The sequence below is a fragment of the Myotis nattereri genome (assembly GCF_964212035.1).
Source record: "Myotis nattereri genome assembly, chromosome: 1".
NCBI lineage: Eukaryota > Metazoa > Chordata > Mammalia > Chiroptera > Vespertilionidae > Myotis > Myotis nattereri.
The window spans coordinates 179,576,820-179,603,305 of NC_138075.1; the positions used below are offsets into that span (position 1 = coordinate 179,576,820).

At 35.2% G+C, this 26,486-nt stretch overlaps 1 protein-coding gene across 2 annotated transcripts in view; it reads left to right on the forward strand.

Moving 5' to 3' along the window:
* ANTXR2 (ANTXR cell adhesion molecule 2) overlaps nucleotides 1-26,486 on the forward strand; it is a 138,887-nt gene that overhangs the window by 12,572 nt on the left and 99,829 nt on the right. For both annotated transcript variants that reach the window (XM_081099790.1, XM_081099789.1), the window contains exons 4-10: nucleotides 4,560-4,641; nucleotides 5,100-5,207; nucleotides 5,352-5,420; nucleotides 6,423-6,503; nucleotides 20,053-20,113; nucleotides 21,806-21,904; nucleotides 23,700-23,769. In XM_081099790.1, the coding sequence (XP_080955916.1) occupies nucleotides 4,560-4,641; nucleotides 5,100-5,207; nucleotides 5,352-5,420; nucleotides 6,423-6,503; nucleotides 20,053-20,113; nucleotides 21,806-21,904; nucleotides 23,700-23,769 (570 nt within the window). The remainder of the gene's footprint in view (nucleotides 1-4,559; nucleotides 4,642-5,099; nucleotides 5,208-5,351; nucleotides 5,421-6,422; nucleotides 6,504-20,052; nucleotides 20,114-21,805; nucleotides 21,905-23,699; nucleotides 23,770-26,486) is intronic.

Consider the following 26,486-nt stretch of genomic DNA (forward strand, 5'->3'; position numbering starts at 1 on the left):
CACAGTGTTAATGTGGGGGTGTGTGTGCAACAGATGTGTGTAGGTTGGTTGACATCTGGAAAGAGCTTTGAGATCTGGAACATTAAGATAATGTGCATTGAAAAGTTCAAGAACTATAGAGATAAATTGTATACTAGTAAATGTACATCCTCAGCATAAGTAGAAGGTACTTAAAATTGTGCCTTAATTATGTTAGTTGGGAAATTTAGAATGCTCTGCCAACCCTTTTTTTTATGCCACTATTTGTAAAAATACATCTTTGTTTTAGTTATGACATCATGAACACCTTTCACAATTCAAAGTGTTATAGGGATGGAGAAAAGCCATTGACGTCACACAGTGCATGGTAGCTGTTGCTGTTTCCGTCCCTTCCATTCTTTTTTCTTCTTTTTTTGTATTGTTTCAAGTATTACAAAGAGTATTACATATGTCTCCTTCTCCTCCCCCCCCCCCTTAAAATTCTCCCGGCCTCCCCCCCTTCCATTCTTTCTCTTGTCTTTTTATTCTTCCCTTCCCTTTTTATTTTTTTAAAATATATTTTTATTGATTTTAGAGAGGAAGGGAGAGGGAGAGAGAGATAGAAACGTCAATGATGAGAGGGAATCATTGATTGGCTGCCTCCTGCACGCCCCCTATAGGGGATCCAGCTGCAACCTGGGCATGTGCCCTTGACAGGGAATCAATCCTGAGACCCTTCAGTCTGCAGGTCGATGCTCTATCCACTGAGCAAAACTGGTTATGGCCCCATCCCTTTTTAATCTCTTCCTTTCCCTACTCAACAGAGAAATTTGAGAGGTAGTAATAGAGATGGAAGTGCTAATTTTATAGATTAAAAAAGGGTCAAGTCTTATAGTTGATTATAGAGTTTGGTCTCCAGTTCTCATAAAAACAAAAAACCACCGGTTAAATATACCATTTGTTTAAATTTTTCCTCTTTCCAAAAAGTATCTGAAGCTGCACAGAACATTGCAGAAAATTAACAACATATAAATATAAAAGTGGCCATAGCCAGTTTGGCTCAGTGGATAGAGCGTCTGTCTGTGGACTGAAGGGTCCCAGGTTTGATTCTAGTCAAGGGAACATGCCTGGGTTGTGGGCTAGGTCCCTGTAGGTCCGTGGTGGAAGGTGTGCAGGAGGCAGCCAATCAATACCTCTCATCATTGATGTTTCTATCCCTCTCTCCCTCTCTCTTCCTCTCTGAAAGCAATAAAGAAAAAAACAAAAAATAAAAAACAAACCCATAAAAATAATAAAATAAAAGTAAAGTAAAGATCTTGGAAAGAGGGTGCAGCCTTATAATAACCATAGAAGTTTCTCGGGATTTTGTGAATGAGTAAGAAATTTACTGTGGGCTTCCCAATAAGAGGAGAAGGAAGTTTACATAATGTAGTTAGCAAAAAGGAGGAAGTGTGCAGCAATTACTCAGGGATGACAAGAAACTTCCGCTTTGGGACCTTCTAGGTGACATTGTGTGTCAGGAAAGCAGCACACGCCCTTGACTACAGCTTCATAGCAAGTAGTTTCAATATTGCTGTTCCTTGTAGTTGAAGACATAATGTTAAAGCCCAGCCCAATAAGGTTGATCTTCTAAGGTTGAGATATTGGATTTTAGCTGATCTTTACAATGTATCCATTTTTTTCTATGTTGACGTTTATCATTTCCTCCTTGCTTTTCTTTAGAGATTTCTTTAAGTCAGTGGTTCTCAACCTTCCTAATGCCTCTACACTTTAATACAGTTCTTCATGTTGTGGTGACCCCCAACCATAAAATTATTTTCGTTGCTACTTCATAACTATAATGTTGCTACTGTTATGAATCGTAATGTAAATATCTGGTATGAGGGATGGTCTTAGGTGACCCCTGTGAAACGGTCGTTGGACCGCCAAAGGGGTGGTGACCCACAGGTGAGAACCGCTGGCTTAGAGTCTTCTGCTGTTGTTGTCTGGTCCTCAGGGGTGATGGGAAGCTGAATCTGAACTGAATGGGGAAAGCGATTTTTGCCAGTCAGAATCTGTTTGGGTAAACTTGAATTTCAGTTGTCTTTTTCATTTTCTTTTTGACAGCAAACATTAATGCTTGAGGACACACTGCCACTCATTTCTGGAAAGCACCAAATATTTGTTTTTTATCTGTGAGACTCAGACAGAATCAGTTCCAAGTTGTTCCTGTAGATACTAAAGATAAATATTTAAATTAAAAAAGTTTATAAATTATGTAATTTACTCCATCATCTGTGGAATTATGAATTTTTTCCTAGGGTAGGTTGAAAAATTTATTGAACACTTACTTTGTAAAAGACATTACAATGAGTAATAAGTGCAGAGTAAAGGGATACATTATACATACCAGACATGGGGTAGCCCACTGTAAACTTCTAGTCTTGTCGAGAAGTGAAAATATTACGTGAAATTAATATTTTAAATTATTTTAAAGTAGAATGATTTAAGAGACAGTTATTTATTGTAGTGAAAGCTAAACATTCATAAGTTTGGGGTACTGTAGAAAGAGAGTATAATGAAGTTAGAGATAGGCTCAGAATAGGTAGATTCTAAACCAAGTATCAAAAGAGACAGCATCTGTTATTAGAGATAACTAAATCAGGAAGGAGAAAGATTAAGATCATATTTTGAAAGTTGTCTTGTGTTTTGGGGAAACTTCTTGAGAGGGAAAACTTATCTAATAATAATTTTCATTACAATATTATCAATAACTTACTTTTAAAATGTGAGTGAGGCTCTTGTGAATGACTCATTTATTGCAAGTATTTGAAACACAACATTGCAGCATGAAAAAATAATAATTAATTTTTTATTATTTTTGGCATGTGTTTTAATAGTATATGAAGTATATATAGTATATACACATATTGTGTATGACCCCAGTAAATTCCTTGATTTTCAGATAACATGAAAACTTGAATTTCAGTTCTCTTATCTGTCATCTATCATCCTCATGCGTAGTGTGACTGCTTTTCATGATTTATTGAAAGCATTATACTTAAGTTTAATATTTCAAGACTTTTATTTAGAAAGGTATTTTTCTTTGCTTCTGTTTTAAAACTATAATACTCAAAGCAATATATTAAGATCTCTCTTCTGATCTTATAAGTTTAAAATTTTAAAAATTAGTTTTGAGTTTATTTCGGGTTATTTTGTAACATTGAAGTATTTATCTCTTAAGATTCTTGAAGTGTTTTTTCCCCCTCTTTTTCTTTTTAAAAAAGTCTTTGGAATCTGTATTGAAAGTATTTCAATCTGTATTGAAAAATGTGTCTTCTCTTACTCATACACACAAAATACCTCTTCCTATTATAGTCACTAGAGGCCTGTTGTACAAAAAGATTCGTGCAATACACCTTCCCTCCCCCTGGCTGCCGGCACTGGTTTTCTTCCGGCACCTGGGACCCAGGCCTTCGCTCCAGCTGGAACCGCCTTCAGTCTTCGCTGCTTTGGCCAGAGCCGCCTTCCAGCCCACCAGCCCCGGGTCCCCGAGGGAGGGCGGGATGAGGGCAGGGCGGGTGCCCGATCTCCACAGTCCCACCCGCCAGCCACAGGTCGGGTCGCACACGGGACACCCGCTGCCCCGGGTCACAGATAGCAGGCCTGATGGCGGGGCAGGTGGGATGGCGCTGTTCCACTATGCCTGCAGTATGCAAATTAGCTGCCATCTTTGTTGGCGGTTAATTTGCATATCTCACTGATTAGCCAATGGGAGGCATAGCGAAGATACGGTCAATTACCCTGTATGTCTATTATTAGATTAGATACTTTATTTCAACGTACTCCATTGGGACAACTAATTAGTCATGATGGAAAAAATATTCTATGGTTCTTTCTCTTTTTAATTCATACTATTCTTCTGAATAATCCATTGTCATCCATCCATCCATCCATCCATCCATTTGTTTTTTTTTATTTGTTCATCTCCATTTATTCTTTTATTTGTTCATCAAATACATGTTAAATATCCACAACATTCAAGAGAATGAAGTGGTGTCTGGATGGATGAGAAGGTGCTATAAAATTGCCTACATCACAAGACTTATGACTCTGGGAGACAAAAGTAGAAAATGTTAATTTTCATAAGTAACATTATTAAGTAACACACTTTAGGAATTTGCAGATAACCAGGAAAATTTCCAACTCATAGGGATGTGGGCTAAGTACTTCAGAAATATTTTTCAGTTAAGCTGACCTACTCAGTCCTTGGTGGTTTTTCTTTTTTCTTTTTTTTATGAAGTAACATGTTTTACTCCTTAGCATTTAGTAAAATAAATATGATTGAAGGTAGATGTTCTCAACTCGAAATTAATAGTTTATGCTTAGATTTTCAAGATATTTCACATTGTTAATACTTTTATTTTTTGTAGTTAAAACACAAATATTATTATATACTCATTAACGTGACAGAAAGCATGAAGAGCTATCTGCCCTCAAAGCTCATGCTCTTTCCTTTTCTTACTGAAGAAAGCTTAGTTGCAATGCTGCCATGTGTTTTGAGAAGTGCTTATTGTGATCTTTGCTAATTTTTGTTTAATGTTATAAAACATTATTTTCAGAGGCAAAATCAATCAAGGCTTGAAGGACTTAAAAGATGTTGTTCCAGTAGGAGAGACATTCATCCATGAAGGACTAAAGAAAGTAAGTTTTTTAACATTTATGCATATGAGAGAGAATGTTTTCTTATGCTGTGATGAAATAATTTATAGCTCTCTAGTCAAAATGAAAATCGTATTACATATCTACTTAGAAAAAATCTAAATTCATTTAGTTGTTTTAAGAATGAGGCTGATAGAAAACATTACTTATCATGATAAGAAAAATTTTATTTGGTATTTTGCCTTTTAAAATTATTTTATTTTATTTTCTCTTTGGTAGTCAACCAAAGCTAAAAATCTATGTCATTTAAACCCAATAGTAACTACTCTATAAAGTAAATATATGTATATTTCAATAAAATAGTTAACACAAATACTGTATTTTAAAAGCCAGTCCATAATATCTTGATTTTGTCACAATTATAAATTCAGTTTGAATAGAACATGCTGGTTCAAAGTTAAGATTAAATTGTGAGTTAGATAATTATTCTTCATTTTCAGGCAAATGAACAAATTGAGAAAGCAGGAGGCTTAAAAACCTCCAGTATCATAATTGCTCTGACAGATGGAAAGTTGGAAGGTCTGGTGCCATCATATGCAGAGAAAGAGGTGAGTATTGAACTGAAACTGTTTTTTATACCCCAGTGTATTCATTGATAGCCTGATATTTGAGTAATATCTCTCTCTCTCTCTCTCTCTCTCTCTCTCTCTCTCTCTCTCTCTCTCTCCCTCTATCTCTATTTCTCTCCATAGGCAAAATTAGCCAGGTCATTTGGGGCTAGAGTGTATTGTGTTGGTGTCCTTGACTTTGAACAAGGTCAGGTGAGTAGAGCAGATATGCAAACTTTAACCTAAATCATATAATTGTCTTAAGGCTAGTTTATTAAATTCCTTGCACTGATGCTAAAGATCTTCTATAAAAATGCACATATTCTTGTATGTCTTGATTAATAATGTCTGATCTTAACATATTTTATTACTGAAATACTGAAAAACAAAATTCAAAATTTATTGAACGTTTTTTGGTTTGGAAGAACTCAGGACAAACATTTAGGTTAAAATAATATAAGTACTTCTGTTCTTTAACTCAACTGACAAGATTATTATGACAAGATTATTATTATGTCTTATTTAAGTGTTTTATTTTGATTTAAAACTAGACCCTTAGGAGTTCAGGGATTTAGGAAGTTTACTTATGAGAAATCTTTTTTTTAAAATATCTTTTATTGATTTTTAACAGAGAGGAAGGGAGAGAGATAGAGAGTTAGAAACATCGATGAGAGAGAAACATCGATCAGCTGCCTCCTGCACATCTCCTACTGGGGATGTGCCTGCAACCCAGGTACATGCCCTTGACCGGAATCGAACCTGGGACCCCTCAGTCCGCAAGCCGACGCTCTATCCACTGATCCAAACCGGTTTCGGCAGAGAAATCTTTAATAATTTTCTTTAAAAAAACTTTTTTTTTTCATGAAGTTTTAAGGTTTTATATATTTAAAATGTTTTTTTGCACTCACAAAATGATTTTGCATTTAAAGTTTTGGTTGAGCATTACTAATTAGGACTCCTGTCTCGGTGACGTTTACAGCTAGTAGAGTTCTGTACTGTTCTGAAACTGAAACTTGAGGCCAACTTAAAGCTGATCTCAGTTCATTTCATTGTGATGCATTTAGAGTATCCCTAGTGCAGTTTCTGACAGGCTGCAGTAGGGGATAAATCTTGTGGTGTAATTCTTCAGAAGAACATAATTAAAATGTAATGAAGTTTATAAAGTGTTATATGTCTCAACCACCTCTTAATTAAATTTTTCTCCTCTTTCTAAAGCTCGAAAGAATTGCCGATTCCAAGGAACAAGTTTTTCCTGTCAAAGGTGGATTTCAAGCTCTTAAAGGAATAATTAATTCTGTGAGTATTTCTCTGGGGAAAGGAAAGGCTCATAATTTTAGATACATTTTAAACTGTAAGAAGTAATCCTGCGATCCAGTTCAGGTGGCCATTATCTTGAAGAAAGAGGTTAAGGAGGAAGGTTGTTCAGCATTGCAAGCACCATGTAATTCTGAAGATCTAGATTTTGTTTGTCAGATTTGGTGTTAATTTTTGCAAATTGAGCTCTGTGAGATTGCGCTTGTGATTTCAAGTTTAAGATTTTCATAAACAATCTTAGACACTTCTACCCTTTGAGCATGGCGTTCCTCAACATCTTGATAGCTGGAGAGTTTTATAGGCTTTATAGAAGCAATGTCAAATAAAAATTTGGATTGGAATGTGTGATTACTCTCTTTCCAATATGGTATTTCCTAGCTATCAGTCAGGCAACTTGAACCACCGGCTGAATATTTGACTGCTCTTGTTGTTCTTTCCATTTTAATGATTAATAGTTTCACTGGAACTCATAATATTTCTGTTTCAAATTCAGCAGAGCTGTCTCTGGTGATCATTAGAATCTGTGCTATCCTAAACAGGGTATGGGGAAGTGGAGTGATGAAATGCAAAGCAAAACTCCCGGACTTTCACAGCTGAGGTTTATGTTTCATTTTACTGCCTTTTGCTAGAAGCACTAGGAACAGTTGCTATTAAGTATTTATGATATTTTGGTAAACATCATCCTAAAATGGAAGTGAATAATATAATATTCTCTAAGTCAAAGCTTTTCCTTTAATCTCTAGGTATTTATTGAAGGGGGAAATATTGTAGTTTCTTCTGACATTGGGCTCTGGCTTTTAAAATTTTTCTTTAAAGATCATGTTTTTCAGAAACAGAGTAATATTTATTGAATTTGGTTTTAGTATCATGTAAGCTCTTTTTCCTATTTAATTAATGGAGCTTTTCAGAGAAGACATGTGATTTGGCCTTATCACATATTAGTACTTCTAGTGGACAGGCAAAATGCAAATGCAGAATGGAACAGAGATTTAAATATTTTAGGAGTTTACATACATTAGTAGTTTTTATGAAAAATTGCAATATTTTTATAGCTGGATACAAGATAAATACTTTACAACTGTGATTTGCTTTAAAATATAGGAATATGGGTGGACATTGCAAAATAGAGGATAATTTGACCCAATAAATCAATCAATCAATGGATTGTATTTTAAATAGAATTTTATTGTGCTTGGGAATTTATAATTATTTTAATAATTATACTGGCAGAGAAAAGACCTTGCTGAGTTATTCCCTTTGGAATATTTTTTCTCTATATGAAAAATTCAATTCAAAATTCTCCACATGACTAATTTCCTTTTCAAAACTCTTTATGGGTTATGATTACAGATTTCTCCTTCAAGAAATTAATAGTTAACTACCAGAGGAGATAATATTGTTGTTATTGCTTTGTTATAATTATTTGTTAAGTTTCGTTTTTAAACATTTGTATTAGGGAAACTTTAGAATGGAATTTCTAAATCCAGTCTTTCTTTCCTGAAGTTCTTGATGGACTTTAGCTTGAGTAAACTGTGTTGAAAGACATTCACTGCTGGTGGGAATGTAAACAGCCACTACGGAAAGCAGTATGGAGATGCCTCAAAAAATTATGAATAGAGCCTCCATCTTACCTAGGAATCCTTCTTCTAGGTATCTACTTAAATAAGACAAATTATCTTCTCTGAAGGGGCTTGAAAATAATGATAAATTGAGTTTTGGAATATGGTGATCCCCTGCAAGAATTATGAAGTGTGGGGATTTGGAGGTGGGAAATTTCAGTGAGCTACCCTATGTGGTAAAAAAGAATCCTATAATGTTATTTATATTAAAATGACAATATGGCTACAGTAGAGTTGCCAGAAGGATGGGTTAAGTTTGATATGTAAAGTCATGGAAGCTTTTTGTGGTAGGGATTGGATTGTACTGTGATAATTGGAGTAGATTGAATTAGAAACAAAGAACATAGACTTTTAGGAACAGCTTGGGCTGAGTGGCTGAGGCGCAGGAGGGAGTGTGGCTTGGCCTGGATCTGGGAGGGATATGGGGAATAAACATTGACCTGCAGGCTGGGTCCAGATTATGGAGGCCTTCAGATGCTTGGATGGAGACTTTGCACTTATTTCATAAATAATTTTGGAATCATGAAAGATTAGGGTATGAAATGTATACGATAGCAGTGAATGTTTAGAAAGAATCCTTTTATGATAATGTAGAGGATGATTTGGAAGATGGAAAGGTGTATTCTAAGTGTCTTGCAGTAATGTTTGTGAGACACGGCAAAAGGAAACTTAATATAGTGGAGACAATATGGTTGGGAATAGAATGACCTGACTGAGTTCCAACCATATCACTGCCATGTGGCCTGTATACGTTCTCTAATATAACCTGAGTTTTAAAATTCTCATCAGCCCAATGGGGGTATTAACATCTGTTTCATTGGGTTGTTTTGTGAATTAAATGAGATGATGATTAAGAATGATCTACTCAGAAGGGCTGGTAAGAAGCGAGGAATGGCGTGAAGCTGGGACCGTGTAGGAGAGGAGTCCCCTGAGAGAGATGCCAGCATTCTAAACAATCAACACTTTAGTCCTAAAAGGGCATGGCATTGATATGTGAGAGGATCAAATCTAGCAAGTGGGTCATAATAACAAAGAGTGCTAGATGATGTTGTTACCCATAGTCATGTATTTGGCCAGGCCTTAGTTCTAAATCCTTAGGCCATGGGACTAGGGGACCAGTCAATAACTGGGGAAGGAGATTCAGTCTTCCCAAGACAAAAACTTTGTGGAATTTCAGGACCCTGCATTCAGAAAAGAGCCACCATTCTCACGGAAGACCCTATAGTGCAAATTAGTGATGCAGAGCAGAAACCTAGTTTTTAAGGAGGAAACAGCATCCTTGATGGACCATACTTCCTCAGGGCTTATTTCAGGCACTGGGATGCTAGGTCTTTTGCAATAAAACTAGGTCAAGAACCTCAAGGGAAATGACTAATAGACTGTGCTCTGTCAGAATCTTATCAATAGACAGGGTCGGACTGAACTCTAGGTATGAAATGTTTTTCTTTCTGAGTCAGGCTCTGAAGGCTCTGGCAAATATTAGCTGGCAGCTGTTCATTGCTGTTGTTACTGTCATGGCAGTGAAACTGGAAAGAAAAACGTAAACTTGGTAAGCTTTAAAAAGTTAATAGGACTTGAGAGCTCACTGGATATACGATGAAAAGGACAGAAGGGCTCACATGCCCCCTTGGGCATTCTCCCCCTGACTAAGGCGACTGACTAGAAACAGTGAGAATGAAAGCTCTTTTTACAAAGTGTTAGAAGACAAGGTGGAGTTGGGTAGGAGGGCAGAGAGAGAGAGAGATGTCGAATTGGGCCTCAGGAGAAATCCTAGAGGGAGATGTGAGATGTCCCTTCAGGAAGTGGAGGTCCAGTGAAATGTTCAAGTGGGAAAACTTCAGAATTTCAGTCATTGTTCCTCCTCTTGTTCTTTCCTCCCTCCCATTGCCCACAAACACAAGGGTATAATTCTTCTATTTTCCACTTTAGGTTGTCATTAACATCTTAGAATGGTTAACATTTATTTTTGGTTTCTTAGAAAAGTGAGCGCAGGACTTTTATTTAAAAGGAAATATTTAAACTAGTATAAGTCAGACTGACATGTGAGTACCACGTGGTTTCTGGTTTAGTGTTTCATAATGCAGTGCTGTGGAAGAAAACATTAACACTTTTGAAAATCTAGGATTGCTGAAAAACATGGAAATAATAAAAATCAAAATGCTCTGTGGAAAACCCCCCTCCTTTTTATCCCCCCTCCCCCCAAAAAACAAGACCATGGGATGTTTTTCTCTTTGCAATTAGTTCCATAATTTTTTTTGATAGAGTACCTCAGAAAATAGTAAACAGAAGAGATGAATCACTTGTGAAGCTGGTTGTATAAATAGCCCTCATCGAGAAGAATTAGCTCTGCATCCTGGGTGATGGCAGCTACTGTCCCAGTTCCTAAGTCCCTAATGGGAAAGTACAGGAAGGTAAATAGGAAGGGAATGATTGCTCACACGTGTAGGAAATTTAAATAAAACTGTAATGCATTCTTTATAAAGGGAAAAAAAGTGCAACATACATTTAAAAAGTAACTTCATTCCTAGTGCTGAAAATAGAAGCTTCGCTGGACCTTTAGAGCTAAATTATTACAGGAATGTCTATTATTGTTGTTTGGTGTTTTTGTTTTATTCTTTAAAAGTATCTCAGAAAGGTGTCTAAACTATGTTTTAGTGGAATGATAAAACATTGCAAATTCATTTTCTCTTCAGGTAAAACATTTCCATAGAAGAGGGTACATAATACACATTCTGATAAGACCTTCGCTTAAGTGGTTTTAGCAGGTTTTACTACGAATGTTGACTGGTTAGTTGTGGAAATCTTTATGTATAAAATCATGGTTGGATAAAAAGCCTAAAGACTGAGCTAAGTATAAAGATATATTCACAGGGAAACAAACCAAACTGGTAGGACTTTACTCAAAATTAGAAATCAGTGTCTATGACTCTTTTTAAAAAGTACTGGCTATAGTGTAAGGCTTGCTATAAATCAGATTCTTCTGGGCTTCTGTTTGTCCAAGGAACGTCAGTACTGAATAGAGATGAGGAGTCTCATCAGGACATCTTTCATATTAATTGTAGGAAGGTTGGGACTATATTTTCCTCCTCCTTTTTATGCCTAGTGTCTAATATAGCATTGAGTAAGCAGCCATTACTTAATTCAAATGTATAAATGAACAAGTCAATAAAATTTATGCCTCCTGAAATTATTTTTGTATTTTTATAACATAGTTATGGTGTATTTAAGCATTAAGAAAAACAAAAACTTTTTTCTTTTTCAGAAAATGCTTAAATTTGTTGCCAGAAAATGCTTTATTCTGGTTCCATATAACTTAGACTTCATCTTCTTATATATATTCCACTCTATTAAGATTTTTGGTTACAACTGATAAAATCCAAGTTCATAATAGCTTAAGGGAAATAAAGACAATCATTGGAATATTACAGGGTGGTCCTGAGGAGGAAATTGCCTCAGTTGCAGTTGGATCCAGTGAATTGATCAATCCTCATTCTTAGGATTTTCTTTCTTTGTAAATTTTGTCAGTTATTCTATTTGCCTCATTCTCTTCTTGCTCAGATGAAGGTAATTGTTAAAGGTGTCAGGCTTACAGGGTCTTCAGTTAGCAAATCTGTTGAAAAGAAACAGCTATTGTCTCTGGGCATCAGTATATTTGGTTGCAGATAAAGACTGATGAACTCATCTGGGTCAAGTGCTCATTCTGTACTGATTAGCTTGTGGACGGTATGTGGACTAGCCTGTATAGCCTGCCTATTTCCGTAGGAGTTGGGAGCAAGGTGGAGAGTGAGAAGGCATCCCGAGCCATAGCCTCACCAGGGACACATGCAGTGGAGAACAGTTTCCCCAATAGAAACAGGAACACTGTTCATAGACATGTTAAAGATGAGAAAGTGTTCTTGGGTAGAAAAAAAAAGTCAATAGCTATTACAGTCCAATATATTCAAATACATTTAAATTTTTTGACATATATTCTAATAAGGCACTTTGTTTCTTCTAAATTCCAATGAACTAAAAAATACAAATATAAAATTTGCTTTAAATTATACATTTTATTTACTGAAATTTTACAATGTTATCTTGACATTCATTGTCCAGTGCCCTATTTCCACTTGCACACTCATTTTACTTAATACTAACATTAGTCATTTCTTTTTCTTTAGTTGGTTGGGATCGTAGGTTTAGGAAATCAAATTACTTTGAATAAATAATTACAGCTTTGTGATATTTTGTGAGTAAATTAAACTGGTAACATGGGTTTACATCGCCAAAATTAGTGCCCAGTGTTTATTTCTTAGCAGTTATCTGTTGGGCTGCAAAAGGAGACATCAGTTAGAGGTTTACCTATTCTTGAAAAAGCAGATTCAATTCAATAGAAGGCCATTGAAAAAGAGGAAATAATGGTTACGACTTATGACTAACTGTATCATCAGTGTAAATTGTAAATTGTAATGGGTGAAATGCATGATTTCTCAGTTATATCTTATTTCCCCCCAATGTTGTAATTCCTAATTCATTCAGAAGCACTTATTGAATATCTACTATGTTCAAGGTACTTTTCTGGGTGTTGAGTTACAAACATGGATATGGTACCCCTGACTTTTCTGAGCTCACAGTTTTTAGGCATATGTGTTTGATGTAAAATTAATAGAAAAACATATAAAGCTTTTTTTTCTATTCTTGTTGGACAATACATATTTTATATGTCAATCCAGATTTTGAAAAATCAAATTGGAACAAGTGTAGAGTTAGAATGCCTGGCAGATCTATTTCATGTTTCAGTTAATAAAATAAGAGAATGGACAAATAGGACTAATATGAAATAATATATGCTGCAGAGTGAGAAACATGCTGGGATGCAATTTCTTTAGATTCTTAAATAGATGGTACATTTATTATTACTTTATCCCACAATTTCAATGAGCTTTTTGTGGAAAGTTTTCACCCTGTAAGTAAACATTAAGTGACTGTTCTGAGTTTGCGCTGGTCAAAAGAATAGAAAAACAAAAAGTAGAGACAGATAAACTCTGTTTCAGATCAGTTCATTTTTAGCATATTTCTATGATATAGCCATATTTTCACCAGCAGTATAATCAGCACTCTGCATGTGTTGTGTTTGGAGCTGAGGAGAGTAAAAGGCAATGATTATAACTTACATTCCTCCCTAGATTTCTTCGGGTAAAAGTGTGTTTAGAAATTTGTCACTTGTGCTTGTACTACCCGCTCACGTGCAGAGGAAGGGAGACTCCATATTTAGAAATGGTCGGTGCAGAACACGCTGTATTGAGCAACTGGTGTTTTGAATCTTCAAGCCTTTTTTTTAAAAAAAATGAACTCAACCAAAACATGTGATTACAAATTACAATTGCTTTCCATTGAACTATTGCCTCTTAGATAAAAATATATTTGAGAGCCGAGAGGAAATAAAAAGTATAAATCTGTATATTGAGAGGCAAAAGGCAAACAAGAAAAGATTGTGAGAAGCATCTTTCCAGTCGTCTTAACTGCTTATATTATGCACCGATATGACTAATTACGAAAGCTTTATTCTGTTGGGAACTTTAGAACTAATGCTGTTTAGTGACTTTTTTCTTATGAGATTTAAAAAATTGGAATCCTTTATATTTGAGATGAGCTCCTATAGTGCTTAAAGCTGCTCAGTGAGTCAGAAAAAAAAAAAGCCTGCTTTTTAGACTTCATTATTATCCTTACTGACATTTTCTGACATGCTACATGTCACAGAAATTAGCAATTTCTATCTGTTAAAAAGGCCCACCTCGGGTGCTTGTAAACTCCCTGCAATGTTCTGTTGTGGGTGGTGTTATACCCCCAGAGTCAATGTTAGAAAATGATTGCTATGGTGAATATTTTGAATTTTAATAAAGTTTTAAAATGTTGGAGATGTTTAGGTGTCATTGAATTTAAGTATGAGGACATATTTGGCTTTTAACTTTCTTGTGTTACTATATGGCAGGCTTTTCATCATACATTGTAAAGGAAGCTTTCAAGACACATACATTTTTAAATAGGACAAAGTTTTGATGATGAGGACAGTGACTGCTATTACAGAGAGTAAACATATAAAACCATCTTTATGCATTTTATTCACAGTTTGCAACAACATGCTGGAATGTCTAATTTTTACACAAAGTACCAGAACTTAGGATTCTATGTATTCTAACATCTTTTCTATTATAGATTTACTTTTACTAGCTTATACACACACATTTTGCAGATGGTCTTGTGTACACCAATAGCTACTCTGTCCAGACCTCTTTCTCGTGGAAGTCCACGCCTTCAGCTTCTACCCAGCCTGCGCCCTGTGTGTGCGACTGCAGGTGGAAAGGTTTAAAGACGCTGCGGTTCAGACACATAGGAGGGGAAGAAACTGAAAAAAAAGAACAGAGGACAGACCTGCTTCCGGCACACATATAGGCAGACCGTGTTTTCCGATGTTGGCATTCCATTTCACAAAACATTTTCCCTCACGCTGCTTGCATTTCTTGCCTTACTCATGGTTCTGCTGCCTGGATTTCCATGGTTAGGGTTTTTATGGCTAAAAAAATCCTCTTCATTTTTCCTAGGTGTAATCCTGTCTAGTTGTCTGAAGGATAATCAGTTCACATATTCAGATGTACGTACAGGAGGTTGACAGTTATTTGTATGGAAAATAATATAATAATAAGTAATAATACAAGTACAAACTCTGTTTTCTGTACTCACAACTTTAAACCTACTTTTGCCTGACTTGTATTAGTATGAATGAGTTTATGCAGTGAGAATGGCTACATTGAAATGGAATATTTTAGGAGGCAAGGCAAACTCAGTAGTGATTGTGTTTAGAAAAGAAGTGTCTATGTGAGACAGTGGTGTGGAAAGGGACAAAGACAAACTTATTTTATATCAATAATTTGCCTGAACTCAGTTCCACATCCAGAAAAAATAGAGAAAAACAAAAGAAAATTGAAACCCCATTCCTTCTAGCGCTGAGAACCCTTTCTTTTTCCAGGACTCAGGTGAGTTCTACAGTTTTTGAACTATGAAACCTAAGTACTATCGATGCCATTACTTTTATGAAAAAAAAGAAAAAGAAAAAAAAAAAGGTGGTTTGGTTCAGTGGATAGAGTGTCGGCCTGTAGACTGAAGGGCCCCAGGTTTGATTTTGGTCAAGGGCATGTACCTCAGTTGCAGGCTTGATCCTGGCCCTGGTTGCGATGTGTGAAGAAGGCAACCAATTGATGTGTTTCTCTCACGTGGATGCTTCTGTCTCTCAGTCTCTTCCCCTCCTTTCCACTCCGTCTAAAAATCAATGGGAAAATATTCTTGGGTGAGGATTAACAACAAAAACAACAAAAAGTCTTCTTAGATCAAATAACAAATTACTTTTTCTAAACAGTTTCATTTTAGTTTTCCAAATGCTTGCTATGTCCCCAAACTAGAGTCAGGACCTCTGGTAACCTGTCTTTTAGGTTCTGGATGATGCTGAGAAGTAAAAAATATGTGTTTTATCTGTGTAACACAAATTTTCAATAGCAAGCAGTAAAAGACAATAGAGAAAAACTAAATAAAAAGAAAGCAAGCTCTATGAATTTGGGTTTCCTATATATTATTAATTCAGAGGATGGTCTAAAATTTTTATTTATTCAAAGTCAGTGGTATTGGGAATTTTAAAACAGACCTGTAAAATCCCCAACAAATGAAAGTCAAAGTTTAGTGACATTCATTTGAAGATAGGAAAGAAACCAGATTTTAGATTGTTTTTGATAACATAAAGGAGTCCAGGAAAATAGGCAACTAAATTTCACTAGTTTGTTAGATATTAGGTTTTATAATGGTTAGACTGTCAAAATGGGTAGTAGAGTGCACTGGTTAGAAGAATGGGCTTTGGACTCAATCAGACATGAATCTGGCTCTACTCTTTCAAAGTTAGTTATTCAGGGCAGTTTTTAAAAATCTCTGTAAGCCCCAGTTTTCCCACCTGTAAAATGGTTATGAAAATAGTATGTATTCATAAGACTTGGGAGAGTTAACTGAAGAAATTCAGTAAAGTGCCTAGCACAGTTTCTGGAACATAATGATTGTGCAACCAAAAAAAAGTGATAATTATGATTATCATTGTTAGTAATTTGTTTGAATTTTTGACTACTTATATTTGTATTCAATTTAGAAAGTTGACTGTTGTCATCCATATTAATATTTGAGGATTTAAAAGTAGGGATTAGGTAATGATATACATATTACATGCATTTGTAAATATACCTTAATACTAATATCACTTAAGTGAACTGATGCTTTTGATCCAGGAGTATACTTTTCATGATGAACATTAAGTTCATTGTCAACTTATATATATTTTATATTCCAAAATCTCAAATGGTGCAATTTTGCATGTAGTGTATGCAAGACTTCAAGTGCCCTGATTTTGTTAGTGGTATTTGGCTTGTTTTTAAATTTGGTTGATGGTGCTATTGGCTCTCTCTGATGTCAACCTTTATTTGAAACTATTTTCTGTTTCTATTGAGATATAATGAAGACAGATAGAAACACATATTTGAAGAAATATCCTTACAAGAAATCTGTTGTACAAATCATGGAAGTACAGAGTATGAAAGATAATGTACCAGTTATGACAATTGGGACACCTGATCCAATGTTCAATCAATCAATAACAGTATTTGATTTGATAAAAATTAACCAGAGTGTTTAAAATATTTGTCCCTCTCTGTCCATTGTCATTTAGTGATGATAATTTTAATAATAGACTCATTTTGAAATCTTGAACATTTGATCTTGTGCAATTACTTGGTGAGAATAGGTTATGAACTATTTTGTATTTAACTGATTATTTAAAAAATGCAATGATGTAAACTTTTGCACACAAACATTAAATTAATTCAACTTCTGGTTGTTTTCTTAAAAATAGGAATATGGTAAACTCCAGATAGAAAAACCAAAGTTAGGATAAATATTATTTTCTAAGAATTTATATACTTTCATCTTTCTCTTTTTTCCCTACCACATTCTCTCTTTGGTTATTTTTCATTTGGAAATGGTTTTGGTGAACTTAGTTACAAATTATGGGTTCCTGGCTTTCCAGCATTCACAATTGATTGGAAGGGGAGATGCTTTTTCACATAAATTAACTTTATTTTTCCTTATGTTAGTCCTACTATGATTGTTCCTTTGCTTATTAGACGTTCTTAATACATAGTCTCATTACTTCATGCATTCAGTCTTTGTTCTGTAAGTGTTTCTTGGTTGTACTGCATGTAAAAACGAATGTGCCAATCCAGAAAGGGTTCAGAAATGTAGCGTGATTCTATTTCTATATTCAGAGTTTGTCTTCTGAACAAGGAAGTGATTCATCCACTCAAATAATATGATATAAAGTCCCAATAAATTTTAAAAAATGAAAATATACTTTAGAGAAAGGCAGGTTGGTCTGTGGTAAATTCAAATGCATTGTGTTCCTGTGTATAAATATGTATTTTTACAAGTTACTGCAAGATATGACTAACCCTTAAATATTCATCCCTGCTTAATGTAACTTGATTTTTTTTTTAAATTTCAGATCTGAGTGCAAGATAAATTGCTAAATGATCCTGAACTCTTTGTTTAAAATCAAATACTTTACAGGGCATTAAAAGAGTCTAGTTTCAGAGATATAGACCATCAGTGGTACTTGAAGGTATTTGATCTTCAGTGTTAAGGAGAGCTCTATAAGAATTGTTCATTTAATCTTGTTATTGAAACTATCATTTAAAAAATGATTTGATAGATTACATCAAATAAAGGTGGAAGTCAACATGCACACTTGTTTTAAATATTACAAGATCTGGTTTAATTGTCGTCAATTTGGTAGGAGAGAGAAAACCAACATAATTTCAGAAATTCACACAGGTCATTCTGGGATACATATTCTTTGACATGGTCTTTGTAAAATCTCTTTACAACTTTTTGATTTACCTTGTTCTAAGAAATATTTTTTTAAAAAGTATATTTTATTGATTTTTTACAGAGAGGAAGGGAGAGAGATAGAGAGTTAGAAACATCGATGAGAGAGAAACATCGATGAGAGAGAAACATCGATCAGCTGCCTCCTGCACATCCCCCACTGGGGAAGTGCCTACAACCCAGGTACATGCCCTTGACCGGAATCGAACCCGGGACCTTTCAGTCTGCAGGCCAATGCTCTATCCACTGAGCCAAACCGGTTTCGGCAAGAAATATTTTTTAATAGATTTCTATTTCAATAGGTTAAACCTTTAAACTACTCTCATACTTCTCCTTGATGCTTGAAATGTTTTTCAGTGAGTCTAACAGAGGTGTGGCTAAAAACCAATAAAGAAATTGTAAACTTGGTGAAGTTCATAATAAGATATGTTTTAAAATAAGTTCTTACAGAACTGCTGGCAGAGAAAACAGATCTGAGGGCTTTGTGTTTTTCTTTGACCTTCCATTTTGGTGGCTCACTGTTCTCACTTTCATTTCAGATCCACCAAAGCTAAAGCTATAATGTGTTTTACAGTTTTGTTTTTTAAGTTGGAACATTGTTAGCTCTGTATTCCTGTAGCAAAACTTTATATTTTGTTTCCTTTATAGTCTTGTTATCTGGATTATGTCAAAATATTTAAAGATATTAGTGATTTAAGATACTTAAATGTACACCATACTAGAGTGCACATTAACCTTTGACAATAGTCTTCAATTCTTAAATCTTTTTAAAAAATATATTTTTATTGACTTAAGAGAGGAAGGGAGGGAGAGAGAGAAATATAAACATCAAAGATGGGAGAGAATCATTGATTGGCTGCCTCTGCCTGCCCCACACTGAGGATCGACCCTGCAATCTGGGCATGTGCCGTGACCAGGAATTGAACCATGACCTCCTGGTTCATAGGTCAATGCTCAACCACTGAACCATGCTGTCTGGGCTTAATTCAATTCTTAATCGAACAATGGTACTCCCTCCTCAGTGGATAAGATAAAATAGCAGATCCAGAGGAGGTATTTGGGTGTGGAAAGTTTTTGGAGTGCTATGGAATCTCTTTGGTCAATCTCTTTCTGCATTTAAATAGACCTCATCTAGAATTTCTCAGGTATAAAAATTTACTACATATGTTTCCTAATCACTAGGTGAAAAGTGGCTTCACTGGGAAACTGTCTAAAAACAGTTGCCCCCATTCAGAGATGCATAGTCAGCAACAAAATTCCCTCAGTTGAAACAGCTAATTTTTAGGGTCTGACAGTTTATATTTTCACTGTTGTTAAAGCACTGAAAATGTTATTTCCTGCTCCAGTCCTTCCTTCCTGTTCTAGTTATGAGCAGGAGATGCTAGAAACCACTGTACGTGCATTATCTGTTTTCAACTCCCATCAAGAAAGGAATGTTGTGCAAAGATCATCTGGAGTTTGTCTGACTTTGATAATGTAGTGCAGAGCAGTTCTAAAAATAGACAGGATTGTTGTGTCCATTAAGAATGGCCTATTTCATCATTGTTGTTTTTCACTTGTAGTCTTGTGCCTTGTATGGTGGTTTCTATTTTTCAGGACAAGCTAAGAAGAGCCATTCTGTGTCTTTGCCCTGGGAATGCGGCACACAAGAGTCTGTGTTTCTGAGAATAATATTTGGCTCATACAAGGAGCCTGTGTTCTGCAAGTGTCATGTCTAATACATATAAGCAGTATCAGCACTCATAGGAATGGAGGCTTTACAAAATAAAGCCTTAGAATACATGCTGAAAAACAATACAGATTTCCTAAGAGCTTGGTAACTGTGTATGTGATGGTTAATAGATTTTTCTCTGTCATCTGGTGAAGTTAAGGGGAGGACTCAAGATTATTAGTAGTCTTATAATTCACTTCACATGTTAAAATTTAGTTCTATATCTTGGTCTTCTCTCTTTCCTTTTTAGATACTAGCTCGGTCATGCACTGAAATCCTGGAATTGTATCCCTCAAGTGTATGTGTGGGGGGTAAGTGGTTAGAATTTAAAAATACCATGTAAGAAAATGTATTTTTTTCCTAGTTAAAATATATGATTTGAAACGCATGTTGGAAAGAGAATAGCAAAATTAACTTTTTTGGCATCTTTGTCTGTAAGAATTTTTAAATAATTCCTTGAAATATTTCTATTTTAAATTCAAATTTTTAAGACTGGAGTGTTATTTTAAATAATGAACATATTGTGTGACAGGCTTTTAGAGTCTTCTGTATATTTAGTTCATGTTTGAGACCTTTCCTATGACAAGTAAAATGAAATATGAAATTTTGTCTTTTATCTTATTATACAGACAGTCATGGATCTGTAGAGTTTGAGCTCCATGGTTTGATAACCAGCCCAAAGGCCATTATTCATCAGCTTAGGACACATAAGGAAGTGACTTAGGGCTTGATGGCAGGAAGGAAGCAGGTGGCTTCTTTAGCTGGTGCTAAGTACAGACTCAGGTTTTAACACATCAAAGCCTTCCTTACCCAGAGCATGAGTCTCTTTGGCCTTTTCTATTTCTCATTCACGTCTGGCCTGGAGTTCATTTTAACCTGACTTTACTTAGGAAAGGAAAAATAATTTGTCTGGTGGGGGAGGAAATGTGCTGTGAAGTTGACCATCAGCCTCCCAACTGCAGGACATGGTGTTGTGTTCTGTACCTTCTAGACTCCTTAGCTAATGATTACTGAGATGTTTAGAGGGAATAGTGCATTGGGCCATCCCAGCAGTTTTATAATTCCTGATTCACAGATGGGGAAACTGAGGCAGAGAAAAATTACTATTTGCTATTAGTAATTGTCTTATTAGACTTCTTTGACTGACTCTAAAGCCCATGTTCTCTTTCTACTGAGTCATATTTTAATTATTACCTGCATTTTATTTTAACTTGTGAGTAAAATTCCTTTTATAACCCACTTCATGGCATGGCAGTATTTTCTTCCATAATTACTATTATGTATGTGTTAGATTATGTGTTAGATAGGAGGTATCTGAGGGGATTGAGAGCCAACCACTATCAAAACAGTTATAGTATATCATCTTGCAGCTAAGCAGCACACATTTATTTGCCAATCAAGATTTCAGACGTTAACTTTTTTTTCTAGCATGTTATTTCACTCTCTAATGTTAAGTGACTGCTCCTGTTCATATACATAGAGTACAATAAGTTAAGTCAACTTTCTTTAGTGACTGGCCAGAGATTATCTGTAGTCCAAAATACTTTACCTCCAGTGAGTTATAAATTTGTACGCAACAAAGAATGAATGTGGGATTAGTAATGTGAAGAAGCTGTTAAAGAACTCTGTATGGCGTGTCACACATAGATTAAAGAAAACACAGCACATGACAGTTCTAAGAACCAAAGCGCAGCAATCACTAATGTTCTTTACATTCCCATACCTCAGTACCTGAAAATAGAGAAAAACAAAGAGGTTTTATTTCTTCTCATATTTTCCTAAGGAGAGAATTGGGGGAAGTTTGTGCGGTAGATAATATCTCCACTTTTCCCCTAAAGGTCTAAGAAAGCACGGAGAGTTGGAAATAGAGCCATGTCTTCTTTGTTATCAGTTGGCTAAATAGTGTGAAGAAATTCATTCTTTCTACCTTGATTTTTCAAATTATATCTTTTTTTTGTGTGTGAAGCAGTGATTAAAATGTTTATTTTTCTTTTTACTTCTAGAGGAATTTCAAATCGTTTTGAATGGAAGAGGACTCAACTTGGGCAGTCGCGATGGCAGTGTTCTCTGTACCTACACAGTAAATGACACCTACACCAAGAGTAGGTCCCCATAACCTGTGTTGCTTTAATACCTGCTGAGCAAGTCAGCGTCAGATGTTTTCCTCTTTTCCCAACTGAAACCAACTGTCCTATATTTGTTAACAAAGGAAAGGGAAATGAAGTCCCATGATAATAGAAATAGTAATAATTATTTAATTGTTATTTAATGAAGGCAATGTTTGCTCATAGCTTAAATGTTGGATGCTGTTCTGAGCAGCCTCATTACACAGACGATGGTCTTGTGGCTGAAAGAGTCAAATAACTTGCCTGTGGCGACACAGTCAATAATGGGCAGAGCTGAGAGTTAAACCCAGTTTTCCTGTCTGCACTCTGTGGTGACTGCATCAACTGCCTGATTAACTGCCTCTTTTTCTAGATTTATTTCTTATCACTCTTGCTTGAAAATCTAACTCATTTGGACTACTCTACTACTTATTGTCACTTGTTTTCTTTATCCAATTTCCCAATAATTTGTCAATTAGGTTTTAGAGATAGGCTTTTTGTCTTATATTTTATGTCTCTAGTGCTCACCCAGCATAGTGTTTATTGATTATTATCATATTTATGGAGTTAGGTTTTATTTTTCCTAGCGTGGCTTTTAAAAAAGCAGATGAGTATAATGTTTTTCTCTTCATTCTGAGAAATACTCCACTTACATGGTCTTAGTATTCTGAGCATTTTGGGTTTCTGTTAAGACATTTTTCCCTCATTGATTATAGTGTCTTCTAAAATTTATACTGGAAGGCATATGCTACAACTCTGAACTCTGGTAGAATTATTTCTTGAGAGGTTCATCTGCAATTTTGCTGTTTATCTGATGGTACTAAACACTTCAATTAGCATAGCTTTGGCTACACACAGAGTAACTAAGTGTTCAATATGTGTTTGTTGAATTAAAGTGGTGATGATCTCAGCATGATAAATGTCATAATGAATTCCTTTCTTTTCTATTAAGATCATCATTTTGGTAAGGCAAGATAATAACATATTTTAACAAATTCTCTATGTCGTAGGTCCCAAAATTGAAGAGGACAAATTATTTTATTTTTATTCAGTAGTCTTCTGTACCTAAGCATTAGTTTTATCTAACTCCTTTTGATTACATAGCTGAATTGATTTTACTATAAACATATTTTATACTTGGCCACATACGATTAAGTTTATTAAAGTAAGTATTCAAACAAATAAGTAGTATAGATTGTATTTTCATAATTCCCATTCTAGGATTATCCATTTGATCATGTAATGTGTGAATATTTATAGTCTAGATCATTTCCTCACATATTATTAAAATTACAAGGGAAACTTAAGCATGCAGCTTTATAAAACATAGATTTTATATTATAGACACAACTGTTTTATTAAACCCTTGAAATAAATTCATTCTCTTTTGGACATTCATCTTTGTTTTCCCATCATTTCTAAATTCTGCTTTTAAATATATATATATATATATATATATATATATATATATATATACCATTTTAAAAAATCTAATGTATTTGACAAATTAGGGGGGAGATGATAATTTCATAGGGTCTACAAATGTATGTGAATTTAGTCTAAGTAAAAATGTCATGATTTATAATTTATCAATACTATGTATCAATGAAATATATAACTTCTATTTTTCATTCCTTTTTTCTTCTCCTCTTTCTATAGATGAGTGTCTGTTTTTTCATGCTAGTATATCTAACATTCCATACTTGAACTTGATTGTCTTTGCCTTTCATATTATTAATAAAACTGAGATTCATAAAACCCTTTACCAAGTCTATGGCATTTTATTTTCCAGGTGTAAAGCCAGTAAGTGTGGAGGGGAATTCTGTGCTTTGTCCTGCACCTAGTCTGAATAAAGTTGGAGAGTAAGTACTTCATTAAAAACATTTAAAAACATTTTAGCTACCAATTATTAGGGAATGGTGACAGATATACATTAGTTGTTTTATTATATTTTTTGTATAGTTTGAACATGAAATAGTAAACCCTAAACAAACCACTCTGATTAATACTTCACCTATACTCTTAGTTTAGTAAAGTCTGTTATATCTTATTTATTAACTATTGATTAAAAAGCTCTATAAATATTTATCTGGGTGGGTTTGAGAACTATTGTTAGAGCCTTTAAAAAATCAGAGCCACAGCCATTATTTTGAACTTCAGAGTATTTAATTTACCCATGTGAGTGTGGTAAACACAAACACACACACACACATGCACACACACACACGTTCCAAAGTGAGATTTTGAGTAATTACTATAGTTTTTAAATATTAAGATTAAAGATAAAAATGAAAATGGCTCAATAAGGCACACCTCAGACTAGGAAATACTTTTGCTTTAATTTGTTTTCTCCTGTCAAAGTCTATATTCTTTTTTTAAAAAAATATATTTTATTGATTTCTTACAGAGAGGAAGGGAGAGAGATAGAGAGTTAGAAACATCGATGAGAGAGAAACATCGATCAGCTGCCTCCTGTACATCTCCTACTGGGGATGTGCCCGCAACCCAGGTACATGCCCTTGACCGGAATCGAACCTGGGACCTTTCAGCCTGCAGGCCGACGCTCTATCCACTGAGCCCAACCGGTTTCGGCAAAGTCTATATTCTTACATTCTTCAGTTAAAAAAAGGGATATTTAGTTTGGGAGAAGACCTTATTTGAATCACCTATACACAAGTAATTTTACTAGTAATTATTTCCACTTATGATTTCTTATATCCTCTCTATTAAGAAGGAAATGATTGGAAACATTTCAAATATTCCCTAGCCCAATAGTAGTGGAAACAATATGCTTATGGCAATGAATAGGATACAGTTTTGTTTTATTTTTTAGGATCACTTTCAACAGATCTTGAACCTAGAGTAGAGGAAAGTAAAATATACAAGGCCCCAACCCAAAATCTGGATTTGTGTTCAGATAACGAAGATTATATTTTTTCTCTCTGGAACCCAAGAGAATCATGTTAGTAGTTTGAAGTTTACTTGAGCACTTATCTTCTGTGGATGCATAAATATTCAAGATATCTATTAAACATCACTTCAGGTCACCTAAGTAAATTTGGGCAGTATCAGCTGTCTATTTTAAATTGATTGAAGTAGTGCAAGACGATCAGACTCTTTTTTTCTTTCTAAGAAAATAGTTATTTTCTGTGTTATGTAATAATCTAGTTTTATTGATAACATGCTCATGGATGTATCAGGCTGCGTCTTGGAATTTGAAGCAGATCTGGCTTAGCCCCAAGTGCACAGTGAGACTCCACAACTTTCTGAGTAATCATATCCTTGTTAGCAGTGATACATGTATGGACTTGATGTTTGGTTCTATTTTAACAAATCTATAATTCCATATTGATCCTCCTGATCATTCTCCTCCATCTGCTCCTGTAGCTGTCTTTTCTGTCTTAGTCACTGGCAGCTCCACTTTTTTGTGGTTCAGGTCAGAAACCTTTGATTCATTAATGATTTCTCTTACATGCAGGCCATCAAAGAACCTCATTAGCTCTACTTTCAAAATATGTTCAGAATCCAATCCTTCCCCACCACCTCTACTGATATCATCCTAGACCAAGCTACTGTCATCTCTTGCTTGGCTTATTAGTCTCTCCACTGGTTTTTCTGCTTCTGTTCTTGGCAGGAGTGATCCTGGTAAAGCACTTAAAATTGTCCATAATGAGCCCCCCATTCCACTCACAGTGAAAGTCGAGTCACTGCAATGTTTTACAAGGTTCTACAGGATCTGGCCCCTCCGATGTCTCAGACTTCATTTTCCTTTTGCCCTTTCCATTATGGTCACACTGGCCTCTTTGCCATTACTTAACCTCGTCAGCTTACTCCCATACCAGTACTTTTACACTTGCTGTTCCCTCAGCTTGAAATGCTCTTCCCCCCATGGTTCACTCTCTCACCTTCTTTGTCTTATTCAGAGGTCTTCTTCTTAGTAAGCTCTTCTTGGTCACCTCATGTAATTATACAGTCTTACTGTGTCTCCTTCTTGCTAGGGTGCATTTTGTTTGCCTTGTTTCTCGCTGTATCTCTAGCACCTTACACATGCCTAACCTACAGTAGATTCGCTAAATGTTTGTTACCTGAAGGATAAATACATTTTTCTCCAATACTAGTTATATAAACACTTAAAGGAGCGCATTTGGTTGCTGGGGCCAGGGTCTCTATTGGGTCAGAGAAAAATGATCAGATTCCTGTTTTGGAAGGAATGCCATTTAAGAAAGCAGAAAACTATCTTAGATTTTTTTTTTTGAATATTTATATCCATTGATTTGGGAGCTTGCTTTGTCTGTAAACTCACAACTGATAAGGCACATTGTTGCAAGATCATGGGGGCTGAGGGAGAGAGACCAATATGAGGATCCTGGTAAAGGACAAAGTGAGAAAACTTCCTGTTTCTTCCTCCCTCCCCCGACTCCAGGAGCAAAGAGCCACAGGTTCCAAAGTCCAGGTGGCCTCCTCTTCACCCCCACCCTTGTTATCAAGCTTCCTTTAAAGCAACACATCTTTAAAAATTAAGTTCTTCTGTTTTTGTTTTGTGTATTTTTTTATCATACGAATCCAAAAAAAAACAATG